The 17,954-nt window shown below is 63.6% G+C and overlaps 2 protein-coding genes across 2 annotated transcripts; both read left to right on the forward strand.

Moving 5' to 3' along the window:
* The first annotated feature begins 1,776 nt into the window (after window positions 1–1,776).
* NELFB (negative elongation factor complex member B) lies at window positions 1,777–11,988 on the forward strand. The gene is made up of 13 exons (XM_047698703.1): window positions 1,777–2,223; window positions 2,351–2,514; window positions 2,688–2,787; window positions 3,108–3,338; window positions 5,534–5,719; window positions 6,347–6,459; window positions 7,011–7,113; window positions 7,338–7,433; window positions 7,656–7,798; window positions 7,889–7,995; window positions 10,626–10,767; window positions 10,899–11,007; window positions 11,109–11,988. Exons 1-13 carry the CDS (start codon window positions 1,792–1,794, stop codon window positions 11,304–11,306), a joined length of 2,124 nt encoding a protein of 707 aa, XP_047554659.1. The 5' UTR covers window positions 1,777–1,791; the 3' UTR covers window positions 11,307–11,988.
* Window positions 11,989–13,009: 1,021 nt separating this feature from the next.
* TOR4A (torsin family 4 member A) lies at window positions 13,010–17,770 on the forward strand. Its single transcript, XM_047698705.1, has 2 exons — window positions 13,010–13,684; window positions 14,423–17,770. Exon 2 carries the CDS (start codon window positions 14,460–14,462, stop codon window positions 15,726–15,728), a length of 1,269 nt encoding a protein of 422 aa, XP_047554661.1. The 5' UTR covers window positions 13,010–13,684; window positions 14,423–14,459; the 3' UTR covers window positions 15,729–17,770.
* Window positions 17,771–17,954: the final 184 nt, after the last annotated feature.

A 17,954-nucleotide genomic window follows, 5' to 3' on the forward strand; every position in this document is an offset into this window, starting at 1 on the left:
TGGCTGCCAACCCGTCCTGTTTGGTTTTCCTTGCCCAGGGGTCTCCCTCTGCTTCCCCTTTGGTGCCCTCTTCTCTAGGGCGGGTGGGGTGGCAGCCTGGGACTTCCTGGCTGGGGACTGCATGGGAGGGGACCCAGTGGGCAATGAAAGACACTCCCACCCAGCTGTGCTACCCAAGGGACTGGTCAAGCTGCCAGTATACCCAAGGAACAGCTGTCATCTTGAGGTGAGGTCGGCCTGCCCAGTGACCAGGGAGGGTGCAGAGGACCAGCTGGTTCTCCACTTCTTCGGCTCCTGCCCAAAGACCCTGTGAACTGCCTAGGGGTGTGCAGGCCATACCACAGCCAGCAGACTTCCTGGGCCTTCACTTGTTAGGGTCCTGCCTCTGCCCACAGGAGCAGCCTACCTTTCTACCCAGGGGTTGTCGCCAAGATTGCTTCCCTTAAGGCCTCACCTGCAGCTGGGGGTGGCTCCTGTCCCTGCACCAGTTCCTCCAGGGGTCCTTCCTGTGCTACCCATGTGGTGGGCCAGAGCCTGACTCCTTCAAAAAGGCACTGCAGCAGTCGATGATGTGGTGCGGACGTCATTCCATCCCGCAGAGTGGCCAAAGCTCAGGGAGTCCCGAGTGCAATTTACCTGTCACCTCCTCTAGGGCTCAACTTTGGACGTTGAGCCGCAGCATCCCTGGGAATTAGAGCAGTGGCATGGTAGATGGCCATCCTTAGGCCCTGGGCTGACCAGCTCAGCCCGCAGGCAACAGAGGCAGAGCCATAGAAGGCCTGGCCTTGGGAGCTAGACTCGGGGAAGGGGGTGGAAAGCAACCCCCAGGGCTCAAAGTCAGGAGTGGGACCAGCAGGAAGGAGCACTGCCCTCCAGCTGGGCTGAAGAGGAAGGGCTTCCTGGTAGGAGGTAGCGGGGGAAGTGACTTTTAAAGATGACCAGGAGTTTGCTGGGCAGTAGTAAGGGAATTTCTAGCAGGATGAACCTCAGAAGACAAGGCATACAAAAAGGGAGAGGCTGTGATGTTTGGTGTGGCCAAACCTGGGAGGATATAGGGCTGTTTGGAGGGGAGATGGTGAGCTGGTGAGCTGAGAGGCCGCAGAGCGCTGATTGCTGGGTCCAGGGGCTTGTACAGAGAGGAGCCCAAGGAGAGTGCCCATCAGGCGGTGCCCACTCACTGTGCGCGAGCTTCTTGCATTGCAAGGGACAAAGACACCATAAAACCTGAGCCTTGAATTTGCAGTGTGTCAGGATGGACGAGTCAGCCTGAGGGCCACCCACCTTGGGTTAGCCTGGGGCTTGGATATTCACCGTGACGAGAGTGAGGACACCTGTCCTTGTCCCGATCTCACTCTGTCCCCCAGGTCTCCAGTGGGTCTCTGCTAGGCGCCTCCGGAAGCACACGGTAGCGTTTAGTCTTCGTGACAACCTTGCTCCGCAGCCTCTTCCCCGTCTCTGTTGGGCAAGGAGGGAGCCGAGTTCCAGAGAGGAAGGGGGTCGTGCACCTGGTGCGGCCCGGGGGCGGGGGCAGGGGCAGCGAGGGCGGACTGCTCCTCTTGAAACCAAAATACTGTCCGCGTCGAAAGGCTGATCTCACAGGCTGCTCGCGGGACTTTTCATGATTAAAGCCCACGAAGTCAAAATCCCAGTTCCGACCCCGCCGGCAGCTCCAGCTCCCCCATCCCCGCCGCGCGCCGCCGCGCCCCCCCACCCAGGACCCTGAGCTCGAGGGTAAGGTTACGCGCAGCGCACGCACCCGGCCCGGCCGCAGACCCGCGGCTGGGAGCCTCAATGGGCGGCGGGCCGCGGCGCAGGGGGCGGGGCGCTCGTCCTCGGCGCGCGCTCGCTCCCAGGAATCTCTGCGCGCCGGCGGCGGCGTTTCCGGGGGAGCGTTTGGCCGGCGGACGCGGCCTCGCAGGACGGAAGTGGGCGGCCGCGGCCCCGGCGGAGCCGTGCTGCCGGCGGGACCTGGCGGAGCTGGAGGGCTCCGGGGAGCGGAGCGCGGGCGGCCCCCGAGGCCCGAGCGAGCGGACGCCGGGGGGGCCTGCGGCGGGCGCGGCGGCGCCGGGGGAGCGCGGCGGGGATGGGGCGCCGGGCCGCGCGGGGGCCGCGGCCTCGGCCATGTTCGCGGGGCTGCAGGACCTGGGCGTGGCCAACGGCGAGGACCTGAAGGAGACGCTGACCAACTGCACGGAGCCGCTCAAGGCCATCGAGCAGTTCCAGGTGCGGCGGCCGGGCTGCGGGGGCTGCGGGGGGCGTGCTCGCACCGGCCGCGCAGAGCGTCCTGGGGTCGCCCCGCGCCCCAGGAGGCGAAGCCGACCCCGCGCACATGGGCCGCCTGTTTCCGCAGACAGAGAATGGCGTGCTGCTGCCCTCCCTGCAGTCCGCCCTGCCGTTCCTCGACCTGCACGGGACGCCGCGGCTGGAATTCCACCAGTCGGTGTTCGACGAGCTGCGGGACAAGCTGCTGGAGCGCGTGTCGGCCATCGCCTCGGAGGGCAAGGCCGAGGAGAGGTGGGTGGGCCGGTGAGACGCGCAGCCCTCCTCCGGGCCCCGCCGGGGCACTGACCCCCGGGCCGCGCGGCCCTGCCCCGCGGCGGGCCCCCGCGCATGGAGACCCGTCCCCTGACCTGCAGCTGCCTGGGGCACGGAGGCAGCCGCTGTGCTCAGAAAGGGAGTCTTTCCAGGTACAAGAAACTGGAGGATCTCCTGGAAAAGAGCTTTTCCCTGGTGAAGATGCCGTCCCTGCAGCCGGTGGTGATGTGCGTCATGAAACACCTGCCCAAGGTAAGCACCGCAGGTCAAGCTCAGGGCTCGCTCTGCCTTGCGCCTTCCCCTGGATCAGGGTGACCGCTTGGAGCTGGGGAGGTTGCTGAGCCGCCTGCCCAGACCAGCAGCTCCGGGGCACGTTCTCCAAGCCAGGCAGAGACAGAAGCTTGGGTTGTGGGACCCACGGCGGCTTGGCAGGAGCTGGCCGTTGGCCTCTGCCGGGGCCTGGGGTCCAGGCGCAGGTGCCCCTGCTGGTGGGGCTGGGCTTGAGGTGGCCACTGCTGGGGATGCTGAGGCCTCCTGACCTATCCTGAGGGGTGGCCCGTGTGGGTGTGTAGGTTCCGGAGAAGAAGCTGAAGCTGGTGATGGCTGACAAGGAGCTGTACCGGGCCTGTGCGGTGGAGGTGAAGCGGCAGATCTGGCAGGACAACCAGGCCCTGTTCGGGGACGAAGTATCCCCACTGCTGAAGCAGTACATCCTGGAGAAGGAAAGCGCGCTTTTTAGCACGGAGCTCTCCGTCCTGCACAACTTCTTCAGCCCTTCCCCAAAGACAAGGCGCCAGGGCGAGGTGAGGCCGGCAGCGCCCTGCCCACACCCTTCCCCACCACCTCCGGGGCTTCCCTTGTTCCGCTCCTGGGAAGGGCGGGCTTGTGTGTGTGTGGCTGGCCAGGGGGCCTCGTGGGGGTCTTTTTGCTGTATGTGCTTGGCCCTTGGCGATCTGGCAAGCCTTCCCAGTGATGTTCCTCGGTTCTTCTTTTGCTCTAAGAGGTTTGGGTTTTCAAGATTTTATTTTTACTTTTTATTTTATTATTATTATTTTTTTAAAGATTTTACTTATTTAATTGACGGAGATCACAGGTAGGCAGAGGGGCAGGCAGAGAGAGCAGGGGAAGCACGCTCCCTACTGAGCAGGGATCCCAACGCGGGGCTCGATTCCAGGACCCTGGGATCATGACCTGAGCTGAACGCAGAGGCTTTAACCCACTGAGCCACCCACAGGCGCCCCTCAAGATTTTATTTTTGAGTTTTCTCTACATCCAGCGTGGGGCTCAAACTCACAGTCCCAGGATCAGGAGTGACACATGCTCCTGACTGACTTTGCCAGACATTCCTCTTTTTTTAAAAAAAGATTTTTATGAGTTTGTTAGAGAGTATGAGCAGTTGGGAGGAGCAAGGGGAGAGGGAGAAGCAGGCTGCCCACTGCGCAGGGGTCCTCATGTGGGGCCTGATCCCAGGACCCTGGAATCCTGACCTGTGCCGAAGGCAGATGCTTAACCACTGAGCCCCCCAGGGGCATCTCTTTTTTCCCGTTTTTTTTTTTGTCGGACTCACTTAGTATTTTGGCAAATATTTCCTGAGTCCTGACTTCCTGCTGCGAGTGCTTGCATCCTTCGCTGACCTGAGAGGTCTTGGTGTTTGCTTGGGTCAGGCACTACAGAGTGAGTGTCACATGCTGGTCATCTAGAGCTCAAGGGGTGGCCAAGGGCTGCGGAGACATGAGGCCGCAGAGCAAGGTGAAGCAGGGCTGGGGGGTGAGCACGGGCTCTGAAGGGGAGCATGCTGACCGTCAGGAGTGACGTGGCTTACGCGGCCGAGCCGAGAGCACGCGATGAGTGCTCAGGAGGGCTGGAGGCCACCACGGAGACTTTGGCTTTTCCCAGCACATTGGGGGTCACAGAAGTCGCCTGACCTGCTCCAGCGTGATGGTGCACGGAGGAGGGAGGCAATGGTGAGCCACCAGATGCTGGTTGAGTGGCGCCGGGTATTTTGTTGGCCCTTTGCTTTCTCGCCGAGGACCGTGGGCTGCTGGGAAGTGGGATCTAACCTAATCTGACCTAATGCCTCCTGTTGCAGTCTGGTCAGTGGTGGCCGTACTACTTCCTAGCTGTGGTCTCTTGCCTTTTCCTCATATTCCTCTCCAAGCCAGTGCCCTCTGGGGGGGCCTGGGTCTTTCTGGCTGTGTGGCCTGTGCCCACTGTGAGGGGAGAGGGTATCGCCCATAGCCCTCAGGGTGTGGCTCAGCCACTGGGGCCACGGCTGTGGGCCTAGCTGGCCTCCCCGCCAGTAGCCTGAGCCTCACCACTCTTGTTCGCCGGCAGGCCAGGTCTGAGCCTGCTGAAGAGACCTTGCCTGGGGCCTCCGAGGTTGCCTCCCGCACTCGCTGCTTCGGCCGTCCCCGCTCGTCTCTGCACTGTGTACGGGCTGTCGGTGCCGTGATGTCTGTTACCCCAGGTTCCGTGCGTCCTTCCCAATGTCAGAGCCGGTGGCCCAGCCCTTGTTCAGGAGCAGCGAGCCACGCTCCCTCCCGCTGGCCGCGGCGGTGTGGCAGGAACCTTCTGCGTGGGGCGTGGGGTGGACTGCGGAAGTGGGTGGTCCCTACTGAGGAGCAGGCCAGGTGCTGGACGTGGGACAGGGCCGCCACGGGGCGTCGTGCGGGACGTACGGGACGATGCAGGGAGCCAGGTGGCCCAGGCACCTGGCCGGCGTCCCTCCCCCGGGCCTGCGTCTCCCTGGGCCAGCTGACTGGGCAAGCAGGCAGCAGACCTCCTGGGCGGCTCTGAGGAGTCTGGGGTCACAGGTCAATGGCCTTTCGGAGAAGCTGGGATCTGACGTGGGTTTCGTCTCCTTAAACACCAGAAATGCCACCTGCTGACACAAAGCTGGCATCTTGTGAGAGAGGAGACTCCCAGGTGTCAGGAAGGGGCCATGCTGGCCGGGGCTGTCAGTGACACCGTGGCGCGGGCCTCCCTGCCCCTCCCCCAGGTGGTGCAGAAGCTGACGCAGATGGTGGGGAAGAACGTGAAGCTGTACGACATGGTGTTGCAGTTCCTGCGGACGCTGTTCCTGCGGACGCGCAACGTGCACTACTGTACCCTGCGGGCCGAGCTGCTCATGTCCCTGCATGAGCTGGACGTCGGGGACATCTGCTCCGTGGACCCCTGCCACAAGGTGCTGACATCGCCGGCCCCTCCCCGTTCCTTCTGTCTCTTCCCTGTCCGCGCTCCACGCCCAGCGGCCCCTCTGTGCCAGGCCGGGGCCCCCTCAGCCAACTGTTCTCCAGGGCAGGGGGCCTCTTCCTGCCCTTATGTCAGAGCCGCCTGCCCCGACCTCCCTTGTGTGCCTGCTCCGTGTCTTGCTCTGCTCTAGCTGGGACCGGCCCCAAGGCCCCTTTTGGACACTTGCTCTGGCTTCTCTGGGGTTTTTTGGGGTTTCCCTGGCCACTGGTCCTCCCCTGCTCTAGAGCCCTCCAGGGGCAGGGCTTCCTGTGCTGCCCTCGTCCCCAGTGTGGGTGCTGTGTGGCCTGGGACAGTGTCCCCTCCTGCAGGCAATGTGGTGTCAGCACGTGAGACTGTAGCACCCACCCCCACAAGGTGGGCCAGGGAGGGCCCTTGACAACAGAGCACCTGCACTATCTCTTCTGCGTACCACCTGGCCCGCCGGGCACGAGGGACTTCAGGCCTGTCTGCCTGTGCACTGAGCTGGGCCTGGACCACATGAGGCAGCGAGTCCTGTCCGTGAGACGTGGGTACCCGCCGTGTTCTCTGACGGTGTTCTGACCGTGCTTCCTCCCTGCAGTTTACTTGGTGCCTGGACGCCTGCATCCGTGAGCGCTTCGTGGACAGCAAGAGGGCCCGGGAGCTTCAGGGGTTTCTGGATGGAGTGAAAAAGGGGCAGGAGCAAGTCCTGGGGTAAGGGTGAGCCTTGTACAGGTGCTCCCCCTCCCCCGAGGTCCTCTCCGCAGGTGTCCGGGTGAGCAGGCTCTGTCTGCGGTTTATTCCAGTGCGTCTCGGAACTGCCGGGTGCTCGTGCACACCGCCGAGGCCCAGCTGCTGTGGCTGAGGCTCTCGGAGTCTCGGGGAAGCCTGGGCCTGGGCCGGGGCATGGGTGCCTGCCGTCACTGGGGCCTGCGTGTGTCAGGGCTGGGGGCTCAGCCCTGTCCCAGGGGCCTGCTGTGCTGGTGGGATCTGGCTCCCAGCACGGTTTTCTCTCTCTGTCTCTGAGGGTCCAGCATGTGCTTACAGAATCGGGGTCAGGTTTTCAGAACCAAAATGGGAGCTTAATTTTTAAAAAAAGGTTTTTTGACTCTTTAGCGTTTTGAGTAAGTTAGAGAGGAGTTACGAATGGCAAAGTTGTTTCAGGAAGGGATCCAGAGCAGGTAGACAGGCTTGCTCTGTGTGGAGGGGCCCTTCTCCCCGGCCTGAGGCCATGCTACGGAAGCACAATGTGCCCGTTCTCGCAGGGACCTGTCCATGATCCTGTGTGACCCCTTTGCCATCAACACGCTGTCGCTGAGCACCGTCCGCCACCTGCAGGAGCTGGTTGGCCAGGAGACGCTGCCCAGGGTGAGCGTACCAGCTGGCTGCCCACTGCCTCTGGGTAGGGGTGCGGGCATGGACCGCTACTGGTCAGGTGTGCATGTGCTCCTCCTGGTGGCTGGTAGGCGTGTGGAGCCTAGGAGCGAAGTGGCTGGTAGTGGCTGCACCAGGAGGACCCTGTGGCAATGAGGGATGGCAGCGGGGGAGGGAGGACCTGCTGAGCACGTGTTGAGGCCCGTGCTTCCCCACAGGACAGCCCAGATCTCCTGCTGCTGCTCAGGCTGCTGGCCCTGGGCCAGGGGGCGTGGGACATGATCGACAGCCAGGTCTTCAAGGAGCCCAAGATGGTAACAGTACTAGGGTGGGATTGTGTCTGTGACCTTTGCGAGAGGGTCTGTGGGGCTGAGGAAGATGAGCAAGGTGGGGTCTTGGGAGGTGGGAAGGAGGACTGGGCCTTTAGGTAGACGTCCAGAAAAGCTTGACGTGTGGTGGGTGTGTGAGGGCCGGGGTATGGGCCAGGACAAAAGTGGGGCTGTGCTGGACGGGTTTGGGGTCTTCTCCCGGCCTAGGAGGTGGAGCTCGTCACCAGGTTTCTGCCCATGCTCATGTCCTTCGTGGTGGACGACCATACCTTCAACGTGGATCAGAAGCTCCCGGCCGAGGAGAAAGCCCCAGTCTCGTACCCAAACACGCTTCCGGAGAGTTTCACGAAGTACGGGCTCGGGGGCGTGGGCGGGGTGCCTCGGCAGGCTGTGCAGCGCGAGCGGCTCGGGTCGGGGCTGACCTGTCCTCACTGGTGCAGGTTCCTGCAGGAGCAGCGCATGGCCTGTGAGGTGGGACTGTACTACGTGCTGCACGTCACCAAGCAGAGGAACAAGAACGCGCTGCTCCGCCTGCTGCCAGGGCTCGGTGCGTGCGCAGGCGCCCGCCTCAGTGCGGCCCTGGTCTTCCGGAGTCGCTCTGGTGCAGGGGCGAGCCCAGCCTGGTAGACTCAGACACCCCTTGCCACGGTCGCCATTTGTGGAGGGATCCTTTCTGCTGTGGTTCTTCCCACCTGGCGAGGGAGGGGGGCGTCCCTCTAGTCCCTACGACCGTGAAGAGGGCCCACCCCAGATGGTCTCGGGCCACGGGCGCTGTGGGGCGGGTGGCTTCTTGGTAGGAAGAAGAGGGCAGGGCCTGAGTGGACCCCTTTGGGAGGAAGCTGCAGGCCAAGCCAGGGGGGAGGGTTCGGGAGCACCTGGCTTGTCCACTGCTGGCCGCAGGCTCGTCTGGGGTGTTGAGGCTGCTCTGGAGAGATGTCGCCCGTCCCTTGCTCTGGAGAGATGTCGCCCGTCCCTTGCTGAGCCTGTTTCTGGGTCATTGACAGGTCCGAGGATGGTGCGTGTGTCACGTTTCCCATGTTCTGTTTGCGAAGGAAGCTGTTTGGTCTTAATTTATATCCAGCTTCCATCTGAGTGAACAGCACGAACTTGTTTTCTTATCGGAGGCCAGAGGATGAAGTGAGTCTCCCAGGGCTTCAGTCGAGCTGCAGGCAGGGCTGGCTCCTTCTGGAGGCTCCAGGGAGAACCCATGTCCTTGTCGCCCGCGCCTGGGCCCGCCCGCGCCTGGGCCCCTGGTTGGATCTTGCAGGTCACCTCCCAGTGGCCCTCGCCCCGTGTCCCTCTGACCCTGGCCGCCTCCGTGCAGCAGAGTGCCCCTGGGTGGTGTCAGGCCCGTCCTGGGGCTTCTGACCACGTGAGGGAGCGCTCTCCCTTTTGGATCCACTTTTGGATCAGAGCGTGGACACGTCTTGGGCTGTCTTCCTCCTGGCCACAGAGGCTGGAGCTTTTTTTTTTTTTTTTTTTTTTTTTAATTTATTTGACAGAGATCACAAGTAGACAGAGAGGCAGGCAGAGAGAGAGAGAGGGGGAAGCAGGTTCCCTGCTGAGCAGAGAGCCCGATGTGGGACTTGATCCCAGGACCCTGAGATCATGACCTGAGCCGAAGGCAGCGGCTTAACCCACTGAGCCACCCAGGCGCCCCATGAGGCTGGAGCTTTTGAGTATGTTTCTGGAAGCTTCTAAGAGTGCAGGTGCACATGGTCTGCCTTCCTCGTTTCTATTCATTTCAGTACTTTTGTTTCTTTCTGTTGTCTACAGGCGTGGGCTAGATGCAGGGGTGTCCTGCCTGCCTCAGGAGCTCCCGTGTCTCCCAGCCCCACGCTGCTGCGCAGTGGGCGGGGACGCAGGCCTTTCCTGTTCCTTTGTGGCATTAGTGGGTGTTAGAATGGATATCAATTTAAAAATTCTTTTCTGTTTTTTTTTTTTTTTTTTTTTTCTTAGCTTTTTCTCTTTTTTTTAAAAGACTTTGTCAGAGAGAATGAGCAGGAGCAGAGGAGCAGCAGGCAGAGGGAGAAGCAGGCTCCCCACCGAGCAGGGAGCCTGACATGGGACTCTATCCCAGGACCCCGGGACCACAACCTGAGCCGAAGGCAGACGCCCAACCGACTGAGCCACCCAGGCATCCCTGTTTTTTAGCTTTTTATTGTGAGAATTTTTGATGAACTCACAGAGCACTGCACAGTGGAGCTCAGTGCCTGCCGCCTGCCTGCGTGGGGGCCGTGGAGACGGTCTGGACGTGCATCCAGACTCAGCATCGTAGCAGCTGTGAGGGACCTAGCAGGTGTCTCCACAGAAGACGGGTGCTGTCAGAAACCATGATGCAGCCGTGGTCATACGTGGGGCCAGGTTCTGGCGCTGCTCATGATTGCCCAGCTGCCCCGTGATGTTCTTCTGTGGGTAGTTTGCTCGAGTCGGGAAGTGTATCACTTCCAACTCTCATGTTTCCTTGTTACCTCTAGGGTTTCCCACCATCTGTAGGCTTCTGTGGGATTTGTTGGGACTTGGTGGGCAGTGTCCCCTGTTGTCGTGACTGTGGACCTGCCTGGGTGTCCTGTCTGCTCAGATGTGGGGCAGGAGCTCACCCCGGCTGTGTCCGGCAGCACCGGGTCCACTCACGCTTTGGTGCCGCTGGCGTCGCCCCGTCAGCCCTGAGGGCCCTGGCGGCGTTTCCCGAGCAGCTGGTACAGCACTTGTGTCTGTGTGCGCGTCCCCCTATGGCCTGCCTCCAGCTGGGGCCCTGACCCGTCAGCTGTGCGTGTCGGCGTTCTTGTCTCTGCTTATCAGTGAGGCTCCCTGGTAGTCGCTTCCGCTGTTTAAGTTTTGGAGTCGGTGACTTCGAAGCATGAAGTCACTTTCCGTTGTTTTTCTCTCAGAACCGGGCCGCCAGCCGTCAGGTTGAGCTCGTGGGCTGGGCGGTGGCGCTTGGCCAAGGGTCACAGCCACTGGTGATGGGCTCTCCTGCCCTGGCCGGTCCGGTCCTCACACTGTAGCTTCACCACCTAGGCCGGGGCCCCTGTCCGCCCCCTGCCCCGTCCACGTGGCCTGTGCGGGTCCCTGGTTCTGGCTTGCAGGCACACCAGGCCTGCGGCCCCAGGCCCTGCGCCACTCCAGGGGCAGGGCTGACAGGGCGGGCGGGGCTGACCCGGGCTGTGCTTGCAGTGGAGACCTTTGGTGACCTGGCCTTTGGTGACATCTTCCTGCACCTGCTCACGGGGAACCTGGCGCTACTGGCGGACGAGTTCGCCCTGGAGGACTTCTGCAGGAGCCTCTTTGACGGCTTCCTCCTCACAGCCTCGCCCAGGTGCCCCTGTCCGCTGTGCCCCTGCCTGGGGTGGTGGTGGGGGGCTCAGCTGCAGGGGAGGGGCGTGTGGCCCAGCTGGGGGGGCGGTCTGCGGTGGGCTCTGGGTCACTGCAGCGTGGCCCCTCCCCCAGGAAGGAGAGCGTGCAGCGGCACGTGCTGCGGCTCCTCCTCCACCTGCACCACCGGGTGGCGCCGTCCACGCTGGACGCCTTGCGCAAGGCGCTGGAGCCCACAGGCCAGGTGCGTGCCCCGGCCCTCTCCTTGCATGCATGTCCCCCCCGCGTGGAGGTGTCCTGAGTGCCCCCGGGGCCTGCCCCACAGCCACACGCTTCCCCCCACAGAGCGGAGAGGCGGTGAAGGAGCTTTACTCTCAGCTGGGGGAGAGGCTGGAGCAGCTGGAGCACCGGAAGCCCAGCCCGGCCCAGGCCACGGAGACACAGGCGCTGGAGCTGCCCCTCCCGGCTGTGTCCGCTCCCGCTGGGCTGGGAGGCTTCCCGGGGGCCGCTCAGGACCGGGCCGGGCCCCTGGCGGGTCTGTGACGTTGGCCGGCCAGTAGGCGTCCCTGGACTTGGAGTGTTGGGGACCCCGTCTCTCCCGAAAGCAGATGGGCTGCTCGTGGGCCGGGCTGGCTGGAGCCGAGCGCTCTCCGGCCTTGGACGGCCTGTGTGGGCCATCCTGCTGCTGGGCCTCAGCCCCACCCTGACCTGGATCCTGGGACCTGTGTTTGCTCCTCGGAGGCCCTTGGCTGCTTCCCTGGAGGACAGTGCTGGGTGTGATGGGCCCAGCTGGCCCCTCGAAGTCACTCCCAGGCTGTGGGGAGCTTCCGGCACGTTCCTGCCTCGTGGTGTGAGTTTCCGCTTCTGTAGGGAAGACAGACTGGCTGTCGTTGGGATTAGGAAAAAGCTACCTTTTTCCCACGGGAGAGGGCAGGGGGACCCAAGCCTGAGGGAAGGGGCGGGCCCAGCCCCGTGGGCCCAGATCAGCCAGTGCTTTGCTGGGTGCGGGCATCTGCGGATGGAACCGGCTGCTCTGGGAGCACCCGAGTGTTTCACAGGACGGTCTGGCCCGTCCACGGACCCACAGGCAGGGAAGCGGCCGGCAGTACCCTCTGTCGCTGAGGAATGGCTGCGTGCCCCTTGCTCAGCTGCACCGTCTTGGTCACGTGCACACTGCTGCGCACAGCCAGCCCTCACGTGTGTAAATAAAAGGCGTTTGGGTAAACCCAGTGGTTGAGCTCTTGGTGGGCACACCCGAGCGTTGGATGTGGGGCAGGTGGGTGGGCAAATTAAGGGCATGTCTGCCTCTGTAGGCCACGGTCTGGATGCCCGTGCCTGTCCCTGGGAGGAGGGACATCCTTAGGGAGTGTGGGTGGAGGTGGTGGGGATGGTCCTCTTCCATTTGCTTCCATTTTCCCTAGAAAGCAGAGAGCCAGGCAGGACCTCACCCCACCACACCCGTGCTAGGATCATGGGACATGGGCAGGGCCTGGATAATGTCCTTCGCCCCTGGTCCCAGGAAGGCTGACAGCACCGCCACCTATGTGGTGGGTTGGGTGCCCAAGGCCCCAAGCACCCGCCGGTGTGTAGAAGAGGGGCGGCAGTCCTGGGGAGCCAGGCCCCATAGCTGGAGAGGAGGATGTGGAGAAGCTGGGCTTCCTCCGTGTGGTGACCCTGCCCGAGGGCACTGAACCGATGGGCAAACGGGAACTCCCATATTTCGGACAGAATGAGAGCTCCCAAGCCTAAGAGCCACGTTTCCCAGATGCTGGTCGTGCCTGCTGGTCACAGGGAAGGGGCTGGGGGGGGGGCAGGGGCAGTGTGCTGGGCAGGGAGCCCGTGTGGACAAAGGGAGGCTGAGGACGGATGGGGGGCTATGAGCACAAGATTGGGGGCCACAGCAGGACAGCCAAGGGACGCTGGACTGCAGTGTCAGAGGGACACAGGGCCAGACTAGCCTGGGCTCACTACGGCGGGGAGGGCGGCAGACAAGGGTGGGCCAAGGGGCGGTGCCTCCCTTGGTCGGAATGGGAAGAGCAGAGGGTCACTCAGGCCCATCTGTGCAGGGATGGGAGTAGGGTTGGGCAGGGACACGGGAACCCCCACCTGCCTTAGTTTTTTCTAAATTTGCTCCCTGACCAGGATGCTGACCTATGCCTGCGGGTCTTCCCCCAGCTCTAGAATTTCTGTCCCAGTGTGCTCAACTGTCCTTGGGGTGGGAGGGCTCTGGGGGGGTGGGTAGAAAGGAAAGGGGGATGGAGGGAAGGGAGGCCCTGGAAGAGGAGGAGAGGTGGGAGGAGAAGGAAAGGAGCTCTACTCTGGGAGCCCCTAGGTTGGGGCCAGGGGAGGGGAAGAATGAGGGACTGGGGAGACCTCACTAGGCACACGGTCCCCTCTGCTCTTGCCCTGCTGCCCTCCCTGTGCGGGGTCAGGCGCAGGAGATGTCCCTGGGGAAGTAAGAGTTCTGTGGAGGACAGGCTGACATGCAAGGGGCTGTGGGATCCCAGGGGAGGGGATGCTCCCCCAGCCTTACCGGGAGACAAGGACGAGCCAGGAGGGCTTCAGGGCCCAGGAGGACAGGTGACCCAATGGCCGAAGGACCTGGGCCGGCCAGCCAGACCTCCCCCTCTGGCGCCTCCCTCCAGCCGAAGTCCCGCCCTTCTGCCACACCCCTGACTCACTTCCTTTGCCTACCAGCGGAAACCTCCCAGCGCTTCCTCCCCTCACGCTCCCCAGGGACTCGCAGGTGTTGCTCCCCTCCAGGCCCGAGCTGGCCGGGCCAGACCCCTGACCCCTCTGGGACCGTCCCCAGGACCCTGGTGTTTTCTGTGTCCTGAGTTGCAGCCCCAGCATCTGGCCTGGGCAGGGGGCTGCCCTTGGTGGGCTGGGGGGCCAGCAGGAGCTTAACCTGACAGCTGCAGGTATGGGGCGGGTGGGGGGCCAGGGACAACCGTCCTGCCTTTCTTCAGCTCTCGTCTCCCCGGTGGCTCTTGCTCTCCTTCTCTGGCTCTTTTTGTCCATCTTTCCACCCCACCCCACCCCGCTAGTCTCTGGGGGGCTCCCTGCTGGCCATTCCATCAGTGTGTTCACTGGAGGGATGTTGGGAGGTTCCCAGTTTGGGGGAATGAGGCCTGGGCCCATTCTCAACAGAAGTTCTGGCCAGATTCCCCCCCCCTCCCCCTTCAAGCGTTTTTTAGTGTAGGGGGGAGGTCTCCGGACTCTAGGGGCGCTCGGGCCTCTGCTTCTCTTGGTTCCCACTTGGGATTCGGAGGGCCCCTGGCGCCTGGCGGTCGGACCCGTGGGCGGGCAGCGGGATCACGCCTTGACCCCTCTTCACCCTAATCGGCGCCTCGTTGGCACCGACTTCTCCTCCAGGAAGCCGGCTGGCTTCCCGATAAGCGGCGCCCTCCCCCCTCCGCCACTTCCTCAAGGCCGGCGGCTGTTTATGGCAGATTTGCATTGGGGCCCTGCGGAGAGCCGCTTCCTGGTCAGCGGGGCGAGACCCAGGCTCTGCGAGGCCGGCACCGGGACCACCCCCCGCCTTACCCCCGACCCCGCCGCGCTCCCTGGGGACCTCCCAGAGGGGTGAGGTCATTCTGGGGAAGGGTCCCAGTTGGCCGGGCGGAAGTCTGGAGACCCTCTCCATCTTCCTGTTGCAGGGAGGGCGACCTGCATGCCGAGCGCCGCCTCTGCGCCATGGACGGCGGCCAGGTCAGTCTGGAGCCCGCGGCCGCGGGCCCCAGCATCCCCGGCCCGAGCGTGATCGCGCCGCTGCGCGCCGTGGTCCGCCTGCGTCGCCGCGTGTGCCTCCTGCGCAAGCGGCGCCTCCTGCCGCCGGGCGCGGGGCCGGCCTCCGGGGCTGGAGCGGCCAGAGCCGGCTGCAGCTCGGGGGCGCCGCGCGCCGACTGGGACCGGCCGCAGTTCTTCACCTTCGACGGCCCGGCGGAGCTGCGCTCCAGGACGCCGCGCAAGAGGCGCCGGCGCAGCCGCGTGGTGCTCTACCCGGAGCCCTCGCGCAAGTGCCGGCCTCACGCCGAGCGCCGGAGCCGCGCGCAGCGCTGCCTGGTGTTACTGGTGGCCGTCGTGGGCTTCCAGGTGCTCAACGCCATCGAGAACCTGGATGATAACGCGCAGCGCTACGACCTCGACGGGCTGGAGAAGGCGCTGCAACGCGCCGTGTTCGGGCAGCCGGCCGCCGTGGGGCGCATCGTGGCGCTGCTGCGGGACTACCTGGCCACGCACGTACACAGCCGCCCGCTGCTTCTGGCGCTGCACGGGCCCAGCGGCGTGGGCAAGAGCCACGTGGGCCGCCTGCTGGCGCGCCACTTCCGCGCGGTCCTCGAGGACGGCGCGCTGGTGCTGCAGTACCACGCGCGGCACCACTGCCCCGAGCCGCGGGCGGCGCAGGCCTGCCGCGAGCAGCTGGCCGGGCTGGTGGCCGACGTGGTGGCGCGGGCCGAGGTGGAGGAGAAGACCCCGCTCGTGGTGCTGGACGAGGCCGAGCTGATGCCGCGGGAGCTGCTGGACGAGCTGCGGAGCCTCCTGCAGCCGCAGCGGGCCCACCACTTCCACAACGCGGTTTACGTGCTCCTCAGCAGCGCGGGCGGCGCGGACATCACGCGCTTCGTGCTGCGCAACGCGTCCAGCACGCGGCCCCGGCGCCCCGACGGGGATCCGGACGGGGCGGCCACGCTGCGCGCCGAGGAGGAGCTTCGCGCTGCCCTTCGGGCGCTCCTGGTCCGCGAGCACCCGCTGTGGCAGGCCGCGGCCATCGTGCCCTTCCTGCTGCTGGACAAGCAGGATGTGGTCAGCTGCTTCCGCGAGGAGATGGCCGCGGAGGGCTTCTTCCCGGAGCAGGCCCGCGCCGAGCTCCTGGCGGCGCAGCTCAGCTACTACCGCGTCGCTGGCCGGGAGTTCGCCGTCACCGGCTGCAAGCAGGTGGTGGCCAAGGTCAATCTTTTGTAGCACAGCCTTAGCGGGACATGGCGGTCGCCAGTGGGCCGGCGGGACTCTTGGGTTGGGGGTGGCAGTAGGATGGAGGGGACCCTGTGGGTTTGCCTGAGGCCTCTAATAAATCTGTCTCCAGCCCCCACTGGCCTCCCCCCAGCCGTTTTCACCCTGGGACCTAGGGAGGCTGGCGGGGCTGGGCCAGTTCTGTGCCGGCCACTTCCAATAACAGTTCCCCCTGAGCCCCCAATCTGCCACCTCCTGGTTCTGAATTCAGCCCACATTTCTGAGCACCTGCCCTGTGCCCCTCGCAGCAGGCATCCCGGCAGGTCGGCATTCCCATCTCCTTGCTCCAGAGGAGGGATGGCCTCGGAGAAAGTGCGTGGCTCCCAGGGAGGGTCACGTAGCTGGTCCCCTGCAGCAGGACGTGACTTCAGCTCTGTGGGAGGGTCACGTAGCTGGTCCCCTGCAGCTGGATGTGACTTCAGCTCTGTGGGAGGCCTGCACACTTGTACACACTCCCATCCAACCCTTGCACACCTGCTCACCCCATGGGCCCCGAAGTCCTGGATGCTCTTCCTGCCAGGAGAATCACGACGCCTCCCTGGATTTGTCCTGGACTCCACGGCCCAGGAGCTGCTGGGAAGACGGGATGTGTGGGAGTCTCCACGCGTGAGCTCACCCAGTGGAATCCGCCAAAGGCTCTGGACGGCGGGGAGAACTCTCTCAGGGTGACAGGGGCGCTGAGTTCTCGGCCCCCCTGCCCTGGTCACCACCTTGCTCCAGGACGCTGAGCTGGGACGGGCCTTGGGGTAGAGATGGCGTAGGCCCACCTCAGAGGGTTTCAGGTTTTCAGGCGCTGCGGGCGCCTTTTGCGCGTTTCCCCCGGAGGGCGGTGGTCGCGTCCAAGCGGCCCCCACCGGCTCTCGCAGCCCCAGCCCTGGGGTGGCCTCAGTGCTGCCGCCCGGTGGCCGCGCGGGGTCGCGGGGCCGCGGGGTCTGGGGGCGGGGGAGCGGGGACACGTACAGCGAATGCCGGCCGGGACCTGAGGAGCAGAGGCGAAGCTCCAGCTGGCCCGGCGCAGGGCTGTGCGCGCCACCCCCCGCGTCAGAGCTCAGCACACCCCCGGGGCCCCGCAGACCCGGGCACCAGCACAGGCCGCTCCGGAGGCTCCCGCCGTGGGGAGAAGCCCCCGCCCAGTCCCAGGTCGGCGGTTCTCTCCCGGGCGGAGGTCTGCCCGTAGGACAGGGAAGCTGCTGGGCCGGACCAGCGGCGGCACCCAGGTGGCAAGGGCGGAGGGCTCTGGGCTGGTCCAGAGAAGTTCTGCGAACTCCTGGGGCCAGGCATGGGTGCAGGGAGAGGGGAGGTGCAGGCGACATTTGGAAGCTTTGTCCCCCCCCCCCCCGGTGGGGGGAGGCGTGGCCATGTCTGTCCACCCGACAGCACTTGCTGCGCAGCTGGGGAAAGGAGCCGGTGTCTGTTCCAAGGTCCTGGCCCGGCCCCTGCATCCGGGTGAGGGAGACAGGCCCATCGTCCTCCCGGCTTACACTTCTCGTGGGACTTTGTCTTTGCCTTTTATGCTTTTTTATATCTTGCTGTATTTTTAGTTTTTGGTAGTGGTTCCCCTCAGGGTCCCATCTGTCTCCTTAATCTGCTGGCAGGTGTACCCCGGAACGAGGAGTTACACCCTCACTTGGGCAGTGAACCCAAGGGCGCTGGAGTGAGGGCCAGTCTACCCTCTCCGCCCTCAGAGCCGTCTCACCGAGTACTTCAACTCTGTCCTTTCATCCAACCCCCCTTATCAGACATTATATTTAATTTTTATTGATTTTTAAATTTTATTTTATTGATGTATTTATAAACTAGTTCCCTCTTTTTCTGGGGCTCTGTAATTCCCATTCTGCTAGAAACCAGGTTCTCAGGTTCTCTCTGTGCCGGTGGGACTGTTTTCCAGCCGTGAGTCAGTTCATGTTCCCTGGGCTGGGACAGCTGGTAGGACACGATGCTTGAAGACTTACTTGGCTCTTTTTGGGCTTTTTCCCTTAGAACTTGATTTTGTTTAAAAAAAAAATATATATATATATATATATATATATATATATATATATATATTTTTTTTTTTTTTAAGCAGGCCTCCTACCCAACTCGGGGCTTGAACTCATGATCCTGAGATCCAGACCTGAGCTGAGATCAGGAGTCTGAGTCACCCAGGTGCCCATGATTTTGTCAGATTCTTTGGAAAAC

Source organism: Lutra lutra, chromosome 13 (assembly GCF_902655055.1).
Source record: "Lutra lutra chromosome 13, mLutLut1.2, whole genome shotgun sequence".
Taxonomy (NCBI): domain Eukaryota; kingdom Metazoa; phylum Chordata; class Mammalia; order Carnivora; family Mustelidae; genus Lutra; species Lutra lutra.

Excerpts from the sequence above, each read along its gene's own strand:
- NELFB (XM_047698703.1), top strand. The coding sequence starts at position 1,792 with ATGGGCGGCGGGCCGCGGCGCAGGGGGCGGGGCGCTCGTCCTCGGCGC. Across the intron at positions 5,720-6,346 it reads CCGTGGACCCCTGCCACAAG|TTTACTTGGTGCCTGGACGC; the intron begins GTGCTGACATCG and ends TCCTCCCTGCAG. Across the intron at positions 7,996-10,625 it reads CCGCCTGCTGCCAGGGCTCG|TGGAGACCTTTGGTGACCTG; the intron begins GTGCGTGCGCAG and ends CTGTGCTTGCAG.
- TOR4A (XM_047698705.1), top strand. The coding sequence starts at position 14,460 with ATGGACGGCGGCCAGGTCAGTCTGGAGCCCGCGGCCGCGGGCCCCAGC.